This window comes from Tripterygium wilfordii, chromosome 22 (genome assembly GCF_013401445.1).
Source record: "Tripterygium wilfordii isolate XIE 37 chromosome 22, ASM1340144v1, whole genome shotgun sequence".
Taxonomy (NCBI): domain Eukaryota; kingdom Viridiplantae; phylum Streptophyta; class Magnoliopsida; order Celastrales; family Celastraceae; genus Tripterygium; species Tripterygium wilfordii.
The window spans coordinates 395,461-416,186 of NC_052253.1; the positions used below are offsets into that span (position 1 = coordinate 395,461).

The 20,726-nt window shown below is 37.6% G+C and overlaps 4 protein-coding genes and 1 pseudogene across 4 annotated transcripts; 3 read left to right on the forward strand and 2 right to left on the reverse strand.

The window, feature by feature from the left end:
* Nucleotides 1-4,265: 4,265 nt before the first annotated feature.
* On the forward strand, nt 4,266-6,518 carry LOC119990530 (ethylene-responsive transcription factor ERF054-like). Its single transcript, XM_038836495.1, has one exon. The coding sequence runs from the start codon at nt 4,719-4,721 to the stop codon at nt 6,021-6,023; it is 1,305 nt and encodes a 434-aa protein (XP_038692423.1). The 5' UTR covers nt 4,266-4,718; the 3' UTR covers nt 6,024-6,518.
* A 3,759-nt stretch (nt 6,519-10,277) lies between these two features.
* On the reverse strand, nt 10,278-11,490 carry LOC119990958 (annotated as a pseudogene).
* Nucleotides 11,491-11,753: 263 nt separating this feature from the next.
* LOC119990959 lies at nt 11,754-12,393 on the reverse strand. The gene has a single exon (XM_038837107.1). It carries the CDS (start codon nt 12,250-12,252, stop codon nt 11,872-11,874), a length of 381 nt encoding a protein of 126 aa, XP_038693035.1. The 5' UTR covers nt 12,253-12,393; the 3' UTR covers nt 11,754-11,871.
* A 166-nt stretch (nt 12,394-12,559) lies between these two features.
* LOC119990869 (EPIDERMAL PATTERNING FACTOR-like protein 6) lies at nt 12,560-16,439 on the forward strand. The gene is made up of 5 exons (XM_038836997.1): nt 12,560-12,568; nt 13,240-13,292; nt 13,963-15,011; nt 16,012-16,114; nt 16,335-16,439. The coding sequence occupies exons 1-3, from the start codon at nt 12,560-12,562 to the stop codon at nt 14,312-14,314; spliced, it is 414 nt and encodes a 137-aa protein (XP_038692925.1). The 3' UTR covers nt 14,315-15,011; nt 16,012-16,114; nt 16,335-16,439.
* Nucleotides 15,226-19,386, forward strand: LOC119990779 (ELMO domain-containing protein A-like). The gene is made up of 10 exons (XM_038836873.1): nt 15,226-15,556; nt 16,012-16,114; nt 16,335-16,438; nt 16,718-16,786; nt 17,280-17,395; nt 17,831-17,885; nt 18,051-18,171; nt 18,443-18,490; nt 18,737-18,831; nt 19,129-19,386. Exons 1-10 carry the CDS (start codon nt 15,503-15,505, stop codon nt 19,228-19,230), a joined length of 867 nt encoding a protein of 288 aa, XP_038692801.1. The 5' UTR covers nt 15,226-15,502; the 3' UTR covers nt 19,231-19,386.
* The last annotated feature ends 1,340 nt before the right edge of the window (nt 19,387-20,726 follow it).

Genomic DNA, 20,726 nt, shown 5'->3' on the forward strand with positions numbered 1-20,726 from the left:
GGGGTTCCTACCCAATCATCCTTATCCCCACTTTTGATTTTGCATACAACATTTTGCCGTGTCCTCACCACTCTTTTAAAAATATTGCTAAAATCGTTTGACTCCATATATATCTTATAAATCTGACACTCGGTCGTTAGGGAGAGTAGTGCATGAATTGAATTCAATCCAAATGATTCGAATATGTATTATCCACTTTGGATCTAAGATCCATACAATCTTATTCTTAAAAGGATCCTCTTAGTTGAAGGGATTACATTTTTACTTATAAATTATATTGATAACGTATACTCAAACAACGGTTATTTACCCACTATAAATAATTTGATTGACAATCAATTAAGTTACATATATATGTGTGCAATGTTCAATTTTTAAAAAAAAATGACTGCTTTGTCCCCATCTCCTTGAGGAGAGCCATTAAACAAGGATTGTTTTTTTCCTTTCCTTTTCTTTTGGCCTTTCTAATTTGCCAAGAAGGATATTAGAAACACGTGTCACCAAACTTCAAAAGAAAAGTATATCTCTCCAATTTTTGTTTATGGGGTGGCTAGATATCTTAGAGATCAAATACGTCAAATTCTGTGCTTAATTTACTGTCATGACTCTTGCATTTTTTTTTTTATAATGCTCGATGCTCTCAAAATATTATTTTAAAAGATCTTCATTTAATGTAAAGGATTAGATATGTAGTGAATCTTATATTTATATTTTTAATCAATAATTATTTTAATATCATATAAATTTCAAAGATTTTAGGGATGATATTTTGGAGATCTCTAACATGATCTCTTTTTTTTTTTTGGGTGGGGATTTGAGACTACTCTAGACTCCTGTTTTCTAACATCAATCATCATTTGTCATTCCAAATTATTTAATTTTTTATATGTAATTTTTTTGACGAGTGGAAAACCAACACGTGTCCATCTTACCCTCCTTTTAATACTCACTACGTTCCTTTGACTTTGTGAAGACAAAAAGAAAAGGGCCACGTGGACATTCTTAAACACATCCACCGAAAGTTAATGATAAGTGTCCTGCGTGGATCACTTCAATTGTATTCATCCCCCATGTCATATCTTGATGTGGATTATGAGTGTTTGAGATGAAAATAGTTAATTTATCATTCAAATTTGAAATTAATCTCAATTAGCTATGAATTGATATCACTAACTTATGAAATGTCACTATATTATTAGTTATGTACATCAAATCATTTTGTGACATGATGATGAGGACTATTTAATTTTTTTTTTTTCATATAACACACAAACTAACAATAATCACTCATATTTAAACCGAAACTTAAATAAAAAAAAATTAAAATCTATAGCAAAGCTAATTAAAAGTCTGGGGGACAATTGATATGTTAATTGTGCTATTTTGCATCAAGATGCGTCCAGTCTCCAAGCACACGCCAAACAAAATCCAATATAAGAAGAGACGAGTTGCCATAAATTAAGTGTACTCAATTCAGAAATCAGAGTTGAGGAATGAGACCCCATTCTTTGTCTCGACTTGTAATCTCACATCAAATTGACATAATCCAACTAAATGGTACATAAGTAAAGGTCTAATTTCTTTTATATTAGTGATGCATTTTCTGGACCTATTTGATTCGGAGACGGTCCAGGAAAACAAATCTGTGAGAGCCAGATCGGACAATATTACTTTGGTTCCGACAGATTCCAAACAAATAATATATTCTTCGGGTAAATCTTCAGGAGGGGCAACCTTTATAGCCTCTGTTTTAACATCCCATAACAAATCCAAAATTACAGTACTGCTCTATAATATAAGAAGAAAAGGAAGAATTCAATAATATCCCCCAGTTGGCTTGGATGTGATGAGTAGTGTATCGATTGGACTCGCGAGTTTGGCCGCTGCAGACTAGGCGGGGGATTAGTAGATGATGTGCCGTTGTAGAGGAGCAGCTGAATCCATACAATGTTAGCCACTGAAAAAAACCCTAGTCACCATTGATCACCTCGCTCTCCTCTTTGTTTCAACAATGTCGATATTTTATTTACATGAATGAATAGTCGTTTGTGCCCTTCACCCCTGTCATTAAACGAGGGATTTTTCAATAAATACCAGCTTTTAGGGAGTGGATTTTTTGGTGAGTATAATTTTACACTGATGATGCCGTAAGGAATGACGACACATGGCATGAAGATATCGAGCTAACACATTATTGAGGTATCGAACAACCTAGCAAACAGTACCCAAAAAAAATCGACAAACAATGCAACCGAGAAGAGAAGTATGAGAATATCAAATCTCGATAATAAATCTAGTAGCATCACATAAAAAACTCTGAGTGATCGAACACCAAAGGAAATCAAGAGTTATGAATGAATCAGGAGAATATTCACTCTCCAAGAAATCCTCTTGAAAAAATTCACTTAGAAGATCTTATTTGGACTCATATAAAATAATACCTCCAGCACCAGGTAAACAATTCCAAAGGCTTAATTTTTTTATTGTTGAAAGTGAGAACTTCGTGTTCGCACATCTTAATCTCCAACTGACATTTCACCTGACTTGAGAGTTACCGGAGCATCCTACTAAAGATTCACCTTAGAGAACTCTTTAATTCATGTGTTCTCCTGTGCAGATCTTTAAAGCACAGCAGAGAAGTCACTTCATAAATCACTAATCGGGCCACCTAATATATGGCAAAAATGAGCTATTTTAGGGACTCATCACACATCATTGACACGTACATTATATTCCAAATTTCATGCAATGTGTGCTTGTTTCGTAACAAGTTTCTAGCATTAATGATAACAAGTTTCTAGCATTAATGATTAGGGAATATCATTGACCAGTAAAAAGTTGGACCCTTACGTGCTAAGGAGTATTGTTCATTGTGTTAGGACTCGGAAGATATTTTTCCATTTATATCTGTCAGTGTAATTTCAGCCAGGTGATTGGGTGGACCACCGACACGTGCCGATTCTCACCGACCATTGTGAGACACCGTTATGTGTGTTTGACTTTGTAAGGACAAAAACGGAACCTATGTGGACATTCTTTACCACGTCCACCGAAAGTTAGGGGCCAACGTGGATCACTCCAACATAACGAGAAAATGTTCGATGAACCTGGTGCACAATATCATACATTGACGTGATACACCAGAACCAATAAAATTTTATAGTAAATTGATCCCTAAACCTAAACATAGATCATTACAACATAACGAGAAAATATTCAAATGATCTTAATACATTGACGTGATACACCATGATCAATAAAATGTTATAGTAAATTGATGTTACACGTTGACACTCCCAAAGTGATTTGTGTCTTCTTATGGAACCCTAATTTGTCCTAAACAACAAAATTCTCTTCTCCCACCAATAACTTACAAGAATTTCGACCCATTTATGGTTGAATTCTCCATAGCATATTATTGCATTAGAGTTCCCAATTTTTGTGTTAGCTACAGTATGTCCATCTCGAACGTGCCAGACAAGGAGGACCTTTTTAAAATAAATGGCCACAATGACTTCCTCTGTATGGTCAAAGGGTCTAAAATTACCATATATTTTTTTTAATTTAAAATATGTGATAATATCAAAATCACCGTCCACTAGAAAGAACACACGTGAAATCCAATGCCAGTTAAATGATCAGGAATCTTGAACCTTACACTCTCAATTGCTAGACTCGAGAGAGAGTTTCGAGCACCAAGTACTCCCCTACTTGTGGCATCCGAACCAACTTAAGCTTTGGAGAGGTTTCTCCGAGAACACACTTGGGGCCCCAAAAGCTCATATTTTCTACAGTGCAAGTCATCTCAGCATAACACTTCCTGACGACAATCTGACCAGCTGATACGTCACTAAGACCGAGCTTGACGATATATCTTTTCTTTTGTGGCGCAAAGACTTTGGGGTAGGTTAGACACCGTAGCAACCATGGCGATAAAGAAAGAAGCCAATGTGAATCTTTGTACGGACAACGCAACAACAAAAACAACAAACAATTAAAATTTATAGAGTATTATATCACGTTATTATCCGTATTGTTGTTTGTCACTCTCTGGTTTAATTTGCCAAAGTAGAAAGATAAATGCAAACACAGAGACAGCGTGTTTTTAGTGGGAGAAGAAAGCAGAGACCGAATTGGAGTGTAATAAGCAACGAAATATCTTTGGGAAAAAGACAAAACAAACGGCCGCGTGGGACCACACCCAAAGCCAATCCAACCCTCCAAATCTTTTTCTGCTCTCTTATAAACCCTCCCCCACTTGCCCTGTTTTCCTCCTCTTCTCACAGCTCACCAGCAAATCTTCCTTTGAATCCACTCCAGCTTCTCAAAACCGTTACAGTTCACTTTTCACACAAGGAAATTTTGGGTTTTATCTGAGGGTCTTTGCTGCTGCTGCTCGCTCTCTCTAGTTACTTCTTTTCGGTATTCAAAGGAGGAGACTTTGGATTGGTTTGTTGAAAGTGCAGAGTTTTGGTAACCGATTCTGTTTTTGGTTCATTCCGGAAACCCAGATTCCAAGTTCGGTTCTTTTTTTATCCTCTGACCAAAATTTGATCTGGGTTTTAAATTTCCCCTGCTTTTTTTCCAATTAGGGTTTGTTTATGTACATTTGATTGGAATCTTCTTTTTGATTTGAAGACCCATCTCAAATTCTCCTCAATTAAAGCTTTGTTTTACGTCTAAGAGAGCGAGCAGGTGCGTCCAACGTTTCTTTTTCAATGGCTGCATCAAAGAACAGTGGCAAGTCCAAGAAGGGTGTCGATGAAACCCAAAAGATGAATTTGGAGATTGACAAAGGAAAACGAGGGTTTGATCTTCGGCCGGAGAGGCGGCACTGGAAGCCATTTTTTGATGAAGCTTCCGGGTCGCAGAGTCCTCTCAAGAAGATATGTAACCCCGAACTCCAATGCCTAATTCAATCCTCTGTTTCTTCCTCTGCTTCAGCTAGTTCAGTTTCTTCTTCTATGACTTCTTCAAGGCTTGTATTTCCTTTCGCTTTTGAAGGATCACAGCAACAACAACAACAATCTGTTCAATTCCGTCACCAATATAGAACAACTACTGCACCTATGTTTCCACCCCCTCTTCAATTGACACCAACTCAGCAACAACAGATGATTTCATTTGATCCAAATCAACAACAACAACTAATTGGGTATCCACCATTTTTCGCGGGTTATCCGATGACCCTTCACCCACAGCAGCATCAGCAACAATTGTTTAAGTATTGGACTGATGCACTGAATTTGAGCCCAAGAGGAAGAATGATGATGATGATGAACAGGTTGGGGGGAGATGGCAGACCATTGTTTAGGCCATCAGTGCAGCCTCTGAACACCTCCAAGCTTTACAGGGGAGTGAGGCAGAGGCATTGGGGCAAATGGGTTGCTGAGATTCGTCTTCCTCGCAATCGTACTCGCCTTTGGTTAGGCACATTTGACAGAGCTGAAGATGCTGCCTTAGCCTATGATCGTGAGGCATTCAAATTGAGAGGAGAGAATGCAAGGCTCAATTTCCCTGAACTTTTCCTTAATAAGGATAAAGTAACATCCAATGCTCCAAGCTCAACTGTGTCCTCTCCACCAACTCCACATCAAAGCAAGAACCCTGAACTGCCTCAACAAGTACAAGAAGTCCTACAACTGGAGTCTATTAAGGCAGAAGCAATGCCACCACCGGATCAGCCTCAGCCAGATAATCCCGAGAATGATTCAGGATTAGGGTCAAGCGAGGCTACCGGGAGCGATGATGTTCAGGAAGTTGCAGACGGTTCTGGTGCCGGGGAAGGTGTTTCAGGGTCTCAAGAGATGATGTGGGGAGATATGGCAGATGCATGGTTTAATTCAATTCCAGCAGGTTGGGGTCCTGGTAGTCCTGTTTGGGATGATTTGGACACCACTAACAATCTTTTATTGCAATCACATCTTCCTTTTGTCAATCCAAATCAACAGGAGATTAATTTTCCTGACCTCCACAGCCAGCAGGACAACATTAAGCCTTTCTTCTGGAAGGATCGAGATTGATTTCTTTTTGTTTAACAATCTTATGGAGGGAGATTTTTCCACCACCTCCTCAGATTCTTCCTTTTACATGTTGCAGATTCTTCAGGCAATCTTATCACTCACTGGTTGCAGATTTTTCACTAGACAACCTGTGGTTCATTTGAAGCTTCACTCCATCTGCTGCAAAAAGGCTGCATATTTCAGGCCTGGAAGCAGCAGTTATCTGGCTCATAGTTTACACATTTTCATGCATTGCCAGAGCATCTGTTATGCTTGTGTCTGTTTTCTTTTTTTCTTTTTTTTTTCCTTTATAGGATGATATATGTTAGAGATGTAGAATTAGTAGATTAAATAATGCTAGGACCAGCATGGAGTGAGACAGTTTTGTGATCTCCCTCTCCACTGGTCTAGCTGTCCATCACAAGCTTTGTTTTTTTAGCTTGGAGGATGAATCTATTTGTAGCTTCTGTGTACATTTGTGTTATCTATCTTTAAAACTTCTGATGTTTATGTTCATTTCACATTTCTCTTTGCCTGTTATGGGATTTATGCTTACTGTTTTTAGTTTTGTCTTGCTAATACCAGAATTTTATTGTTCTAGTGGATCCAAGAGGCTTTCATTGGAAAACACAATGTCTTGATTAGTTTAGCCTAATAAAAAATAATAATTAACACTTAATCATATGATATCGAAAGATGAGAACGAAAAGTTGGTATTCAATCACTGGGGTGATAACCTAGTTGGTAAATCTCTATGGGGCCAAACCATATGGACTCACAATGTCTTGATTAGTTTAGCCTAATAAAAAATAATAATTAACACTTAATCATATGATATCGAAAGATGAGAACGAAAAGTTGGTATTCAATCACTTGGGTGATAACCTAGTTAGTAAATCTCTATGGGGCCAAACCATATGGACTCGGAATGTCTTGAGTTTGAGTCCTACCGGGAGTAATACCATTGTAGTCAAATATTGGGTTTTGACTCAGTTTACCTTGTCGTCAAATGATAAATTTCTGTGCACGTGGGCCTGAGGGCCTGAGTTAGACCCATATCGAATGTCTAAAGGACAATTTTGTATGGTATCAATCTCGGTTATTGGTAAAAAAAGAAAGAAGAAGGAAACTTGATACAATTAGCATATTTTTTATAATGTGATATCAATCAATGAATATTAGAGAGTTCACTTGAAGAATCTTCAAAATTTTCATCAACCTGATCATCAAGGCATATGCCATGCTATATTCTTTGTAGTTTGTACACATCTTTTCTGTCTAGTGGAGATCCCTCCAGATAAGTAGTTCTATTTATGGCATTTGAAGGATAACAAACAAAAACACTAGAATAAACAAGTTAAGCACAAACTTAATTAACAATTAATTAGTTTGATTAATTAATCAACACTCCAGTAATTGATGGTGAAATGTCGTGGGCCCTGTAACCGGCCCATGAGATCATAACAATATCTTATTTGTGACGGCAGGATAACCATCAGTAAGAAAATGATATGTTTAGGAATTGATTATAATTATAAACTAATACCAGTCATTATTAATAGAAAAATCTATCAACAAATGATTTATGTTAGTGTGAACCAACCCCAATATTTTAATATCAGTGTGGATTGGCTGCCATCGTTTTCTCTGCATTAAATTAATTATCTATTCTTGAATAGTTATTAATAATAATTTCCCATGTTTGGGCATGCAATCCTCCATCAGTTTTTGTTCATCTACAAGGACAAATGTATTTAGGATGCCTTTATTTACAATATAGATGTTGTGCGGATATTTATTTTTAATATTGGTTGGTTATGATTATCAACCACCTGGATAATAACTTAATAGTTAATTTTTATAGGATCAAATCGTATGGATTTAGAAGATATTGTGTTCGAACACCATTGGGAATAACACCCTTATAACTATGCGTTGAGTTCTGACCCAATTTAACCCCAACCACAAAGCAACTAGTCGTGCTCTCTCTTCGTCATTCTCAAATTTTAAATAGGTAAGATGGTACAGCTGCTTCATTGAGCCGCGCTACGAAGACATAGTTTTTATGGGTCTAAATACTTAAAATAAACTGAATGTGTTTGGTTTTGTTGCGGGTTAAAGCATGAAGAAGGAGATGAGAAATGAGAGATGGAAGGGAAGAAGTATTCGAAGAAGAAGAACAGAGATGAGAAAAAAGAATCTCATTCATAATCATTGATTTGACAAAGAGAACTAATTACAACTTAAAGGAAGAAGCTACTGCAGGCAACGGTCACAATGATGTGACAATTGCTCATACAGATACAAAAGGAAAACATGAAACGGTGAGTTTCATGTGTTCAAGAAAAACTGTGGATAAAGCCCATAAGGAAGACTAACTATATAGAAGGCCCAAAATGAACAAAAATAAGCCCAATAATAATTCTAAAGAAGAAAGCCCAACAGACATAAACAATGAGTTGAGAAGCCCATTAAACCACTGCCCCATTAGGGCTGCCATCGAGAAGACTCCAGTAGAGACCTACTGGAGAACAAGGTGGAGGGAATCATCAAATCGCGCCATGAGAGACCAGATTGAATCACGGGAGACCAGCTTGAAGACTACATCTTAACAATACCAACAGCGACTACCCATAAAGAACATATTCGTACGGCCGTGCCCCATAACATAATCACACTATTATCGAATTCTAGTCTGTACGTAACTCGATGGTTTAAAGAACTGTGTTTTACTGGCAATTTGCAGAAAATTCTTGATCTTCTTCTACGTTTGGGTTATGATAGATGAGTTGGAATCTAATGGGGTTGTTACTTAGTTCATACTCATTGACAACCGCAAACCCACCTCTGTGATTCATTGGTTCTAGTCGGATGAAGTTGAAAGTACGAAGGACTAAGTTACAAGGAACATAAGACTTCGTGGTTGTTAACATTCGCGGTCAAAGGAATAGGTAAGGAAACCCACCTCACCTTCTCTCTCTCAATACGAGTACATGGGCTGGTGACCAACTGATGGGTTTTGGTTTTGGCATGCTAGGATGTGCAGAGAAGAGGTGGGGGTCCTTGCTTAGGCATGGAGGGATAATGATGATACCCCATCGCACAGGTGACTCGCTTGTCTCCCGTATACTCCTTATATTACTAACCGAGAGAATCTGTAGTTATTGGCTCACGATGAAGTTCAACAAGAGTAGCATTTGAGGTGTTTGTTGTTATGCTCGAGAGAATTTCATCTTTTGTTCTTTTATAACGACTAATTAAGATAAACACCCTTCTCTTTCTTTCTTCTTTATTTAGCTTAGAATGCAACGGTTGACAAATTAGATGAGAAATTTATCATTACAGATAAATACTCCAGTCATTGACATCCAAGTACACTTCAGTTCATTGTAAATACATCAGTGGACTAATTGTGTAACTGTATAACAATTCCCTACTAAAATGTCTGTCTTGTCTCTTCAATGCTGTCTTCCTTACATGATGCAACTGATGCAAATGGGGGTTATCGGGAGACAGGCCAGACGGTGGTTTAGCATTGGTCTAGTTCAGGGCTTAAAGTGAACATTTTTTGGTCATGGAAGTTGATATACCTCTGTAAATTTGTTGAAAGGTGCTTAAATAGTCATGATTTCCCGCATGGAAATGGTATAATACTAAATGTAAAAGAAGAAGGAACGAGATCTGAATAAATTTGTCTTGAAAAGAAGAATCGGTGGAGATCAATATTACACTCTTATTGATTACTCGACAAAATACGTGGTCTACAAGCAGAGCAATAATTTCCCATTGAGCTCCAAAAAAGAATCGATGAGTTTTGTTAAATATCATAGAGGTTGTTCTGAGCTGATGTTCTCTGATCTGTCTTCTGCATTATCTGCAAAATTCATTATCCACCTGTGATACTCGACCCATGATTTTTTAGGTTCAAAAAGCCTCGTATATATGAGCGAAATTCCTGTGTGAATGTGTTCTCTCCTTGGATTACTGATTTATGATATTAGAAGTATTACTGGTACTATTTTATTTTTGGTGAATGCACCTGATATATTGAAGTTTCTTTTAGTTCTCAGATCAAATTATCGGGTGCGAGGAGATCCTGTACTGCTCCAATAGCCAGCCAGCTAGGAGAGGATTCATAACGAGAAATATTCAGTAAAAGAAATGAAATTTTGAAATGAGAAATCTGTGGAGCTGCTGTTCGTCAATGGAAGAGCATCTCAAAAGTCTTGAGTCATCGCAAGGATGGAGATCAGCGATATCTGTGAAGGTTAGTTTTTCACTTTTTTGCTTCTGGAGCTCAATCATTAACATGGAATTCCATGGCCATTCCCAAGAATCACTTCAAGTGGTGCATTCATCTCATTTCTCATTTGTGTCGGACCATACGAGAAAACAATGAAAGATATTGTATGCATTCATAGAATACTCTGCTCATATGACATATGAAATGGAAAACTGTGCTCATATGATGTCTGAAAGGAGAAGCAAATGGTAGAGTGCTAAAGCAAATTCTGCTTATGTTCTCCCTACAAGAGAACTCTCTATTGATAACAAAGATACAGAAACAAATGTTGCTAATACATTGGCCTCAAACTTCAAACCCGTAGGTTATTTGGCTTGACAAAATCTTTGCTTTCTTGTGTGGCGACAAGTTATCGACGACCAAAGAGTTATTCACAAGAGCCACAATTTCCCTCAGTGGAAACTCCCCAATAACCACTGTAACAGGTGCTTTAACCTGCACAACCAAAGGGATCTTTCCTGAATTTCGGTTATCCATGAGAGCTTCTTGAAGGCCATTTCCGAACTCACTCTTTCCTTTCAAAACAATGTTCAGCGTACTCGTGTTCTTTCCAGGTTGACGAAAGTTTGGAATCTTGCCGGAACAAAGTGTTGAACCTTGGTATGATACCATCACCGAGCCATCCTTGCCATAAATAAATCCTATCTGTTCATTAGGGTTTTCAGCTTTGACAGCCACCGTGAACTCTGTATAGAGGCTAAAATCAGGCTGCAAATCAAATGCCTGAACCCCGAAATTACTGATGCTATGGACAGGCTGCTGGGGCTGCTAAATCGCGTAGAGAAGAAAACCTAGGCCAGCAAGAACAATTATCAAGACGATGAAGGTGCAACGGCAACAGCATATACATCTCAGACAACAGTTCCCTCCAGATGATTGATGGGAATGGTACCTAGGAATGTTACGCCGGTGAGGAGGTGGTCCGAGGCTGTACTGGTTATTATTGAGCATGTGATATTTTGATGGGTCCATGGTGGATACTGATGATACCTATACGTCCAAGGGATGGACCCTATGTTGGGCATTGTTCATTAGAGAAGAAAGAGATGGACCTCTCCTCCTTCTCGGCCAAAATCTGGACTGGAGGTGGAGGGAGAGAGAGGAAAATTCTTTGGGATCCCTCCATTGATTGAGGATGTTGTTACATGTGTGTGGACATGGAGGGACAAAGATGGCTTTACGGGTCTGGTAGGTTTAAACTAATTTCTACTTTTGTCAAAGCCTATATTTCTATGTCAGTTATAAGACCGTTAAGTCTATTTTGGGTTTCATTTTTCTCTCTCAACTTGTCTATGAAATAGAAAATATCAAATCAAGTACTGCAAAGCCCTTCCTGTAACTGTAAAATGTTTGAGCATGTTTTGGTTCATCTATTGAGCCCCCTCATCGGCTAAAAATCCTAGTGTTTTTTGTACTAGCCATACAAAATGCTAAGATGGTCGAACATGATTCATGTGAAATCGTGTGCGTCTACCTCAATATTTGGTATAGTTGGGACGAAAAACACTGGGATCTGTGAGATTGCTGCAAGAAAAAAAAAAGATGAAGGAAAATCAGTAGAACTGACTACATAAACTTTTTGATTGCAGTTGGAGAAGATACACAAATGGATGATCTTGAATTGCAGGATCTTAAGGAGCCGATTCGCAGGAATGACGCTACAGAGACCACCACTGCCCTTGCTTTCAGAACAGTCTTATGGAGCTTCCTTCTCCTTGATGGTCCTAATTTGTCAACCATTTCCAGCTTGTATGACTTGAGAAACACTCCTCTTTGCTTAGCTCTCTCCCTTCTATAGCTCAGTGAAGTCACCATGCCATGAGGTTCCTTTCTTCTCTTCGACAGCGATCTCCGGCTCCGGCCATGTTCAACCTTTTGAGCCAACGGCAGGTACCCGTCGAACCTGCGGCCCAAAGTGGAGGTGGTGCTTCGGACAAGAGTGTTCATGGCTCTGCACAGGGAGGGAGAAGGTGTCTAGGGAGGGCTCTCCTTTTATATATGGAGAAGGCTTTGTAATCTTAGAAATCTTATGTTTTTCTTACTTATAAATTAAGAATCCGACTTTCCTTCGTGCTTCTAGGCTTGTAGCTAGCCTAGTTGATTATTCAAGATATTGAACAATCTTTGACCCTATTTAATTCATTCATTTCCAATCCAATGTTAATCAACCACCAAGATTCAAAATCATTGTTTGGCGTATAAATATCAAACTGCAGATCAACGGTTAGATTAGCATCATGGAGTACGTGTACCAATGGCAATGGTAGGTGGGCCCAAGTATTGAGGTACGAAAGTTACATCTTTTAATACTCAATGTTGACCGTTGACCATCAATCAAAATAAATACGGTGGTTAGGAGAATGTGAACATCAAAATTTCCAAGCATTTACCTCTGTAAATGTCTTCTTGTTGTCATTTTTTTTTTTTTTTAAATCATCTTCTTGTTGTCATTGGGAGAGTGCAAATGCATCTGCCAATCTTGTCTACTTGCACAATTTAAAATGTCAGTTTTGAAGGGGAAAGACTTGATGGGTATGTTTGATCCCACATTTGTTTAAAAGTAGCTAACTACTCGACTTGGATTATACAACTCTATTCAAATCCTTGACAACCCCTAGAAAGATGGCTTTTGCCATGTAATGTTAAATTAATCTCATGAATCATATGGACGATAGTTTAATTGGTGAATTTCTCTAAAATCATATCATATGAATTTGAGAGTTTATGAATTGGATTTTCACTTTGATTAATATTCTTGCGACTACATAGTACATACTAATTAATGGATTAGGGGGCTCCACAATTAGTTTCAAATTGTAGAGTCTACAATTGAAATCCAACGGCTTTAGACATGTGTCACATCACACTATATTTTTGTTTTTTCATTTTAAAAATTTGTATGACTTTTTCTTCATCATCAGATATGAATTGTAGACTCTAGGGAATTGCGGAATCCCCAAATCTCTAATTGATATAATGGATGAGGGGTACAAAATTGGACCGGAGAAACCAAGGAGGGAATAAAAAGGCTCGACTGTCCTTGGATGTGGTCCGGGGCCAAGCCCAACTCCATCAACACTAGAAGTTAAACACATTAATGGCCGAGTGTACTTGGGTGGTCCAAGCCCAGTCCATCAAACAATAGAAAGCTGAACAACCAGTCACATTAGACCCTCCGTGCTAATTAGTAGCTGCCATGTGTTTTGAGCTTAAGCACTCAGAGTTCACGTAAAAGGAAGAAGAAGCAATTTCAGTTCAGTAACTCTTTCCATGGCTCTAGTCCTGTGACTTTGCGACCAAATCTTGTCCAAACACCCAACTTCATGTGATCACACACACACTCTTGCCTGTGATTTGCTTTAATACAGTTACACCAGCCAAGTTTGTTATTTGGACAATTGACATGAGCCTAAACTCGGATTATCATACTCGCGCGCACAATGTTTCTAACCTAAGGACGTGATAATTTGTGCTAAAACCCAACTGGAATCAAACTCAAGACATCCCTAATCCATACGATTTGACTCCAAATATATTTATCAAGTAAGCTATTATCCAAATAATTTACGTAACTCGTTTATATACTCTGCATTTTCCCTTCAACATACATACCATGCCCTGCCATAAAAGTTTCTTCAACTTAGCAAGAAAAATGTAACACTCTGTTTTTCTTGCCACAGCAACTATTCTTCTACTTTTTGTCCCAATTGTTGTGTCTGCAAGACATGGTCATGGTCATCGTTCTTCACAGCCTAGTATGAGACAGAACAAGGTGATTGCACAATCCAATTTATATTGGGAAAGAAGACCAATATTGAAGAGAGTTAGAGGGGCTGATACACTACAAACTGCAGGGTCAAGCTTACCAGATTGTTCTCATGCTTGTGGTTCATGCTCACCTTGTCGACTTGTTATGGTGAGCTTTGTTTGTGCATCAATTGCAGAGGCAGAGACATGTCCCATGGCTTACAAGTGCATGTGTCATTACAAGTCTTATCCTGTTCCATAACCTTAATACTCTCAAACACATATTGTAAACATAGTAGATTAGTAATTAATCCAGTTTTTCCTCCCAATTTTTCTCTCTTTTCAATCCTATGTTGTAAAATAAGCATGATTTCTTTTATTCCTTCCAAAACAATATTTTTGTACTCACACGATGAACTTGGAAATTTTACGAACAAACCAGACAGATTCGAATTTAAACTCATTTTGAATGTCTAAATGACAAACTCTGTATGTCTAAATGATGACTTTGTTTTTGTAACTACATCACCATTATTAAACTTGTCTGTCAAAAATTGACATTGTTGATTGTTCTTCTAAATTCTTATACAAACCCAAGTCCAAGTCATTACACACAAAAAAAGGATTGCCGATTCAGCGCCCAAAGAGGGACGGGAACTACGGGATAGGCAACTTCGTAGGGGATTGACTGGTTTACATTTTCATTTATGGACAGAAAAAGGGACAAAACCAAACCTCCCAACGACGACTCCTCAGCTTCCCCACTCCTAAAAACACTAATTTTGCCATGTATGCAAAACCCATCTGAAAACGAAGGAAAAATGTCATTCTTCTTCCTCCTCTTACTTCTTTCTGGTTCAATTCTGGTCCAACTGTGTTGCACAAGAGAACTCCACCCATATCCCAAAAGCATTACCACCACCGCCAAGACTGCTCCTTTCCCTCAAATGCCTTGAAAGGTATCACCTTTTCTCTCTCTCTCTCTCTCTCTTTTTTTCAAGTGGGTGAGTGTATTTGTTCGTGGGTATGTCATTTTTGTCTTCTATGTTGCATAATAGAGACAGCTGCCCCCACCGTGTTGATACAGTTTTCCATTATCATGACAAGCTCGCTTTGTTATATAAAGTTTTGCGAAAAGGATCCCTCTGATTGCGCTGTCATTATATGTTGTTGAAAATATTTCCATCTTTCACAATTATGGAATCTGGGCGATCAAGTTTGTCCCATTTGTTAATTTTAATTTGTTGACTCTCTGTTTTTCTTCTCTACCAATCTTACTGTTTGTGAAGGATTATGGAAGATTTAATGATGAGAGGTCGAGTGTAGGAGGGGAGCATTATTTGGGTGCAATAATGTGTCGCCATTGATTTAACCCCTTTTGGGGCTTTTTGCCTTTTGCTTTTGGTTAAAATGGGTGAAAAGGTCTCATCTTTAATTTTGGCCTCCCCTCATGAGATTGAGGAAACGGAGACAATGCTTCCCTTCTTGTTCTTCTCTTCACAGGGTAATACTTCTGTAGTCTGTCCTCCTCTAGCTCTAATTTTTTTTCTATGGAGATTAATTGAGGCCACCATTAGTGATCTTTCCCTGAGGGATCCCCACTTTCTCGCATTGCGGCTACTGTCAATTTTCTGTATTGATTTTGCACCCTTTAATTGAAATGGAACGTTAGGATATGAAACATTGCCATCATCCTGCATTTCTCTGTTAGCCCACTATTGGGTTTTCTCTTCCACTTGTCTGTTAGTTGCATAATCACTTGCTAACTGGAACCAACTTGTTGGCAGTATAATGAGGTTTTTTTTCCGGTTTTGTTTTGAAACCTTTGACAATTGACGATTACAACATGGTCACTGATAAATGCTTGCTTTTTTGCCTTCAATATGATTTTATTTTTCGCACTATGTTTAAGTTGTGACTGTTTGATGCTAAACGTTACTTTTGAAATTTGAATTATAGGTTGATGAGGATGAAATTTATTGGAGGCAAGAGAAGGGTGATGAGGAGTTGGAATGGTCACATAATTCCACTCCTGTAATATTGCAGTTGGCTCAATGTTTTAGTGAGTAGAGTTCATGATAAACTGCCAACACTTCCATTTGAGCTTTTCGGGCTCTTTGTTTGTCTGGGAACTTATATATTTATATTCTCTTTTAAATTTCTTTTATGTCAACCACTTTCTTGTGCTACTGCCTCCCTTGAAAATATAAATGCAACTGTTGAAATCAGATTGATGTACAATCTCTAACTTTACAGATCCGTTTTTCATAATTGTTTTGTAGCTAATGCTATGGTTGGACCACGATCTTTGATTGGAGGGCTTTTTACCCGGTCAAGTAATAAACGGTCCGAGAAGTTTTCTGACTATCCTTTGAGTCCTCTTCAGGTAAGCCGTAAGTAAAGAGTGTTGATTAATCGTTGGGTCTTTCATTATTCTTTCATCAGGCAATTGTCCTTCATTATTCTAACTTAGATTTATGGTAAGTAAAGAGTGTTGATTAATCATTGGATCTTTCATTGGGGAGGCGCACTATCAATTAGTTAATAGAACTACTTGTTCTTTAACCATCTAATGTGGCTAAGTTGCTATTTGCTTTAGTTTGAATCTGTTACCATTTTTTACCACTAAAATTACTTCTTTCTTTTTTTTTAAACTTCTTATCAGGAACAAAGACTTCAAAAGCTTCATGAGCGATTACAAACACCCTTTGATGATACTAGCACTGATCATCAAGTACTTTCTTGATTCTTGTGATATTTATTATTTACTTTGGACTTGTTCCTTCGACTTCCACAATGATTTTTATAAGGTATTAAATTTGGCTCCTAGATACATGACTTTGTGGTCTCTTTCTCTCCATCTCATGCATATTGGTTAACCAAACTGTATCTAGAGAAGGTAAACCTGTCCACCACCATTGAGGTTTTTATCACACATCTCATTGTTAAAGTTAGCAGGTATCTGAATGATGGTCTAGGTCTAATATGTGGATTTTAATATCTTTGATAGTTATGCACTTATGCTCCCCGTCCTAAATGATGAATAGTCTAGGTCTAATATGTGGATTTTAATATCTTTGATAGTTATGCACTTATGCTCCCCGTGTGTTCTTTAGTGCACGCACACACACTGCTCATTAATTTCAGCATCTGTTTTCATCATTGTTTATTTCTGTTGCTCTTTGAATACATGACGGGTAGGTGATGATATTCATTCATCATGACAGGAAGCTCTTAGAGCATTGTGGGGTGCTGCTTTCCCGAATGTTGTTCTAAAAGGCTTGATCTCTGAGCAATGGAAAGAGATGGGTTGGCAAGGTCCTAATCCTTCAACTGATTTTAGGTACTATTCTGTCATGCTTACTAACAATCCAACCTGACGGAAACTTAATGAAATCGAAGTATTTATGTTACATTTTAGCTGGGATAACATGGAGATGGATTCTATGGTATGTTTAAACATCAAAAGAAAAAAAAAAAAATAGGGATTGAATCCATTTTTGTGTGTGAAAGTTCAAGTTATTTCTTGTTTCTCACTGCAATCAAGACTAGTTTGTGGAAAACATGATTCAGTTTCAATTGACTCCCATTCCCATATAGTCATCAATATGAAAAAGAACTTAGGTCATACTGACATGGTTGTTATACAAAAGACAAAGAAAGGATAGCCCAAAATGGAGCCAAGATAAATTGTTGAATCATGTCTTTTCTGGATCTTATTATTTGGTTTTAGTTCAGAATTCAGATACTTTGTCTCATCATGAAATTATCGCCCCAGGGGTTGCGGTTTTATATCCCTTGAAAACTTGCTCTTTTTTGCCAGAACATATCCGGTATGCATTCTATTCTGTTGTTTAAGTATTGACAGTCCTTAGTGTACCATTGTTTTGCTCTATTTCTACACCCTCTGCAGTACTTTTATATCCTTATTTTCTGGTTTTCCTAATCAGTTTGGCCTCGATTAAATTTTTACTAATTGTATAAAATGCAAAAGGAAGGCATCTTTCCGTAGGTTACTGTTCAAGGAAGATGGGACACGAGCAACTTGGGAATATCCATTTGCTGTTGCTGGCATCAATGTAACATTTATGTTGATTCAGATGTTGGATCTATTCTCAGGTCCGTAGACAAGTTTAATAACTGACACCACTCTTAGCGTTGTAGTTTTCATTACATTGCATTTCTATAGAAAGAAAAAATCGCAAACTGAACGAGATCAATGACCTAGGGTATCTAACTACAAAATGAAACATGATTTTACTTTGTTAAGAGTTTGAGTGACTCGTTAGTTATTAATGTAGTGCCTTGGGAACTTCTCCTTTCCTAATCCTGTAAAAGAATTAAAGAAGTGATAATCTCATTCTTATGTACTTTCTTGTCTCTTTTGCAGCAAAGCCAAGATGCCTGCCAGGAATCAATTTTGTAAAATTATTAGAAGGTAAAGGGGCTCCAGCATCAACTGCATTTTGATAAAAGTGTCCTATAATTGAGAAACTATTTAGGTTTTCATATTTTTTGGGGCGTTTTGGATTAGTGAAGTATAGAATTAGATCAGTCGTTCATAACTACAATGCAATGATGAAAATCTAAACCATCTATAATAGTTGAACCAGTTTATAAATTCCCAAATGCATCCACTCTCTTCCCAGTTTTGTTAATTGTGATTTGTTGTCCGCAACTGCAGATGATGAAGCAGCCTTCGATGTACTATACTGTATAGCTTTTGAAATGATGGATGCTCAGTGGCTTGCTATGCGTGCTTCTTATATGGAATTTAACGTATGCTCTCTTCTTGCTCTGTCTCTCTTATGAACACCTTTGGTCATGCGTAAAGACGTTTTAACAATGACTTTCACTTTATAGAAGAGATTTAAGGAGTCAAAATGCCTTTGATGGATATTTTTCTTCTACAATTCACAGAGTAGCGTCTTTCTCGCTTAAATTCTTTGATTTTGCTGTATACCCAAAAGCTTAAACGAAGAATTTAGAAAGAAAAAAAGAAAAAGAAAAAGAGTTCCTAGTAAAGAAGTTGATCCTTTGGATTTGGTTTGTAAATTATAACAACTACTACTGCAGGAGGTGTTGCAAGTAACAAGGACACAATTGGAGAGAGAGCTGTCTTTGGAAGATATCCATCAAATGCAAGATTTACCTGCATACAACCTGTTGTACAATTAGCTTTTGTTATTAATTGCTCTTATTTAAGACCATGAAAACATCACTTCTCTTCTAACTTAAATTTTTACATTTTCTGGATAAATTCTTGTGAATGACATATAGATGGTTACTGCATGACTCTGATCTAAACCTTAATTCGACGGTGATTATGCAAAATCATCCATGGCACTGTAAGCTTTGCTCAATGTGTTAAAGAAGGTGGAATTGCATTCAAGAAGGCCCATGGTTGTGAAGTCTGGGATTTTGCTCCTCAAAATTCAGAATTCAACAATCTGTTCAACGATGCCATGGCATGCATTTTTCACAGTATATGAAGATAGGCTAAACAGTAGTGTGAAAACATTAGTTGATGTTGTTGCCACAGCACCTGAGTGTGTTGGGATCTCACATGCTGGTGGTGACATGTTTTGGAAGCAATTTGAAGTCACTCGGTTTTCCTAGATACAAAATTATCAAATTCCCAGCTATAACCAGAATTATTGAGGCCTATAGTATCCAGAGTCATAAATAATCCTGGTTATACTATTTTTTTTAACCCATAATAACTCAGCAGGTATGCTTTTTGACAATCTATTAAATCTAAACTCGGATCAAGTTAGACATGTGCAAACCCGCTGACAAGTTAGTCGGGCCAATGCATAATGCAAATCACTAGGTGGACATCCCACTAAACCCAAACTCGGAAGTCAGGTCAGTCCAAGCATGCACAAATTTGCCAGATAGATTAGTTGGGTCAAGGTCTAACGCAAATATTTAGAATAGTTGTGCCATTTTAGAATCAAATTTTCGACCAGTTAAGTTATCACCAAGTAGTATAATTATGAGTTATTGTATTTTGTTTTCATTCTGTAATTTCCTAAATTAAATAAGTCATTGCCGTATAATCAACACATTAATTTGAATATGAAAGGTTATCCACTAAGGGTAATCAAATTATTATAATCAACTCTAATGAATTTTGATGACAACTTTGAGGTGGATACTGGATAGAGTTTGCACGGTAAGGAAAATTCAGAGTTGTCTAAGAAATGGGCCGGTTGGGTCAGCAATTCAAAGCCCATAACTAAGCCCAATGAAAGTACGCCACCAAAGCGTCATACTGATGCAATAAATACAGGTTGAAAGATTTCCTGTCTTATCTGCTGTCGTCACAGTTTTGAATACTTCACTCACAGACAACATTTTGTGTCGTGTCCGAAAGAGTGTGGCCAAAATGTTCTGCTAGGTGCTTGGACTGTTGCACCACTAGCTTTCTCTCTCACCACCAACTACTCTTGCACTAAAATCTCATGATTTAGCATATTTTATTCCACAATTACGCCTAGATTTCAACTCTTTAGACAAAAAATGGAAAAAGATGAGCACACACAAGGCAAGTATAGATGAAAATTCCAGCTATGCTTGGGTTCTTTCCAAGATCTGAACCTAATAATTTTGTCTAACCCTTCATATATAAAATTCTAGTGTTTGGATCGGCCCTCCCTTTCTGAGTATCA